Here is a 3,795-nt window from a genome sequence, read left to right on the forward strand (position 1 = left end):
CACCCCTCCCAGCCCCGCTTGGCCTGTCCCTTGGGTCCCCGGCCTCCAAAGCCCACAAGCAAGGCTGGGGCCTGGGAGCCCCTGTGGGCCGGGTGGGCGCTGCCGGGAACCTCTGCGCGCCCACTGGCCCAGCCCGGCCTCCCCGGGAGCAGCGTTTCACACCCACACCCCACAGCTGTCCCTGGGGCGGCCTCCAGGGAGCGAACACTCCTGGGTGTTAGGGAGGAGGATGCAGACACAACAAGAGCGGTGGCCCCGCAGCTGTGCTGACAGGAGCTGCCACGGAGCGTACACACCACAGCCTCAGCCAGGCGGGGCCCCGACACGGACCGAGCCCCATGCAAACGCACAGGGGACAGGTGCGCGGATCCCAGACGGGAATGTGTGCAGATGAAGACGCAAGCCCAGACACAACGACACCAGCAGATATGCAAAACGCACGCCCAGACTCGTGTGGGCACACCTGCCTGTACACACACTTGCACACCGAGTCACCCCCAGACACGTACACACGCACATCCCAGAGTCACTCACAGACAGAGGCACAGATAGACACAGACGTGCATACACACATACACACCCAGGTCACTAAGATAGACACACACCAGATGTACACACACACATAGCGTGACAGAGACAGGTACACACTCACACCCAGGTCACTGAGATAGACACACCAAGATGTACATACACAAGCTGTGCACACTCACTCAGACTCATTCAGACACACAGACAGCTACACACTCACACACCCAGAGTCATTCAGACACACAGAGAAGTACACACACACATACACACACCCAGAGTCACTCACACATACAGACAGCTACACACACACACAGAGTCACTCACACATACAGACAGCTACACACACACACACACAGAGTCACTCACACATACAAACAGCTACACACTCACACACACAGTCACTCACACATACAAACAGCTACACACTCACACACCCAGAGTCACTCAGACACACAGAGAAGTACACACACACACACACGCACATCCCAGAGTCACTCACAGACAGAGGCACAGATAGACACAGATGTGCATACACACATACACACCCAGGTCACTCAGATAGACACACACCAGATGTACACACACACACAGCGTGACAGAGACAGGTACACACTCACACCCAGGTCATTGAGATAGACACACCAAGACGTACACACACAAGCTGTGCACAGATAGATGCAGATGTGCATATACACACACATCCGGGTCACTCATATAGACAAAGATGTACTCACACAAGATATGCACACACACATACACCCAGAGTGACTCAGACATAAAGGCAGACTCAAATGTATACATACACACAGTCACTAGACAAACATACAGAGATGTGTACACACACACAGGTCACTCAGACACACAAACACACGTGCACCTACTCACACTCCCAGAGTCCCCTCCTCCTGGGAGATGGCCAGGGTGCAACCCAGAATCCAGTCCAGAGATGTGGAGCCCGAGACCGAGCAGGAGGCATGACCTGCTCAAGACCACACATGTGTTAATTCACGTCCAGGCTGGGGCGCCCAGGCAGGCCTTGCAGGCTGGGCGATTCTCTGAGAAATGCCAAATAAAGGGGCTAACCCAGCACCTGATAAAGCCACCACTGCCCCAGACAGGGAAGAGACAGTATGCACACATTATCCTGTGCGGATACCCTGGGTCGCTGTGTCTGCGCTGTGCGCACATGTGAACATGTGCGCACACACACACACACATCCATAGTTGCACATACAGTCACTTCAGTAAATCATCACATCACACAGCATCCTGCAAGTAACCTTCCTTCTACCTCAGCCCCTCCTTGCCTCCCTTGCCTACTCATACCCACTCATCCTTCATCTCAGACCAGACATGCCCTCCTCCAGGAAGGCCTTTCTGATGCCCCATTAGCCGAATTGGGCAAGTCTTCTGGGCTTGCCCAGTGCCCTGTGCCTCCTGCATCCCAGCTCTCACCCGTCTGCCTGTGCTTCCTCCCTTATCTGGTGACAGGTTTGTCTCCGTTCCTGAACCAGGCACTCCAGGAAGACAGACCCAGAACTGCCTTCTTCAGTAGTATTTCCAACATCCAGCACAGAACTGCTCCGTAAATACGTGTTGATGATGGATCACAGGACACCCGCAAAAGCTGATGCACACAGACGCAGGCCAAACCAAGATTCAGTCCCACAGACACCCACAAATGGGACACATCCTGACGGTCAGAACTATAGGGCCGCAAACAAAACACCCTTGAAGTATGGACACTGGCCATGGTCCAGGCCCCACTATTACTGTATTACCTCACTTAACTCTTCCATCCGCACCGCCTAGAGCATCATTATGCAGAGATGGACACGTTATGCCAAGTGAGTCAACATGTACAAGTCACTTTGTACAGCCCTTGGCGGACAATGTTCGCTCAGTCCGCTGACACTTGGTGAGCGAGGTGGTTCATAAACACACAAACGTATCATAAATTTTCAGGGGTGATGAGTACCATGAAGAAAAGACAGAACAGGGTGAGGGGCCCCAGAGTGAGGGGACTGGCTGCCCGTTTAGATGGGGAAAGCAGGGGAGGCCACCCAAGAAGGGGACATCGGAGGTGAACGAAGTGAGGAAGTGAATCAAGAGAGCCTTGCCAAGGCTATCCCACAGTGCCGCACACACAGCCCCTCGCACACGCACACCTGACAGTCATATATAGAAAACGCAGAACCACTGTTCACACGCACGTACACAGAGGTCCAGCCCCCAGGCAGTCCTCTCCCAGGATCACGCACGTCGCCCACCCGCCGGTCCTGTGTATGAGAGCAGGAGACTAACACCTGGCTCCATCCTCCTCCCCCGGACCCCTCAGGACAGGGAGCGGCAGGGGAAGAGAAGAGGGCTGAAGCCCCCCAGGGCTGATGCGAAAGGGGAGGGGAAAGAGGAGCTGGGGGTGGGGACGCAGGATGGGGAGAGAGGCAGCTGCTGAGGCACAGAGTCAGAGAGCAGAGGAGCAGCCAGAGAGGAAGGGCAGGCCGAGCCAGAACGAACCCCAGGGTGCTGCCTGTGCGCCCCGGCCCCTTACCTGGAGCCCCCATGCTGGAGTGAACCATGCTGCCCGCCCCGCAGGGCTGGGGGAACAACTGTGTCATCTCCCCGCCCTCTCTGGGGGCCAAGCTCTCGCTGCCGGAAGTCACCCAGGGAGGAAACCACAGGGTCCGCCCCCTTCGGAAGGGAAAATACCCATGCCCGAAGGCCCACCCCAGCCGGCAGCGGACCCCAAATCATGTTGTGTGTGTGTGTGTGTGTTGGGGAAGTGGGGGTGGGGGGAGGTAGCGCGCAGGGAGGCTGGAAGAGCTGACTCTGCAGCTGTACCCCCAGGAGGTGCGCCCTGCCCCTCCGCCGCCTCCACCCGGCCGGCACATCTGGAGCAGGGCTTGTGGGTCTGGGAGAGAAGGTGGACCCAGAACACGACACTAAAACACTGGCTAGGAGTTTGGGGCGGGCCTTTCCCAAGGCTAGGCCCTGCCTGTCACACCTGACAGGCATCATCTCTGAAGGTGCTATCTGCCCCCATTTTACAGACAAAGACTGAGGACCAGAGAAGTGAGGTGGCCTGTCTAAGGGCTCAGAGGCAAGAAGCGTTGAAGCCAAGAAGCAGGGCAGGAGGAGGCTTCCGCAGACTGTGGCCAACGGGGAACCCAGCCGCGCCTCTTCCCACAGGTGAGGCGTCCGCGGCCACCACTGGGAGAAGAGGTACCCATGGGCGGTGGTAGGGCCGGGCCTTGCCCTGGAGCGGCA

General features: G+C 57.1%; 1 protein-coding gene and 1 long non-coding RNA gene across 2 annotated transcripts in view; one reads left to right on the top strand and one right to left on the bottom strand.

Annotated features, from left to right (window-relative positions):
* Positions 1–3,147, bottom strand: part of POU2F2 (POU class 2 homeobox 2) — a 31,881-nt gene extending 28,734 nt beyond the window's left edge. Inside the window, 1 exon segment of the mRNA XM_010863041.1 lies at positions 3,080–3,147. Within this exon segment, the coding sequence (XP_010861343.1) occupies positions 3,080–3,146 (67 nt within the window). The 5' untranslated portion in view covers position 3,147.
* Positions 3,148–3,221: 74 nt separating this feature from the next.
* LOC105005171 overlaps positions 3,222–3,795 on the top strand; it is a 5,187-nt gene continuing 4,613 nt past the window's right edge. The window contains exons 1-2 of the long non-coding RNA XR_827292.1: positions 3,222–3,287; positions 3,579–3,717. This is a non-coding gene — a long non-coding RNA (uncharacterized LOC105005171). The remainder of the gene's footprint in view (positions 3,288–3,578; positions 3,718–3,795) is intronic.

Source organism: Bison bison, unplaced genomic scaffold, assembly GCF_000754665.1.
Source record: "Bison bison bison isolate TAMUID 2011002044 unplaced genomic scaffold, Bison_UMD1.0 scf7180017858349, whole genome shotgun sequence".
NCBI lineage: Eukaryota > Metazoa > Chordata > Mammalia > Artiodactyla > Bovidae > Bison > Bison bison.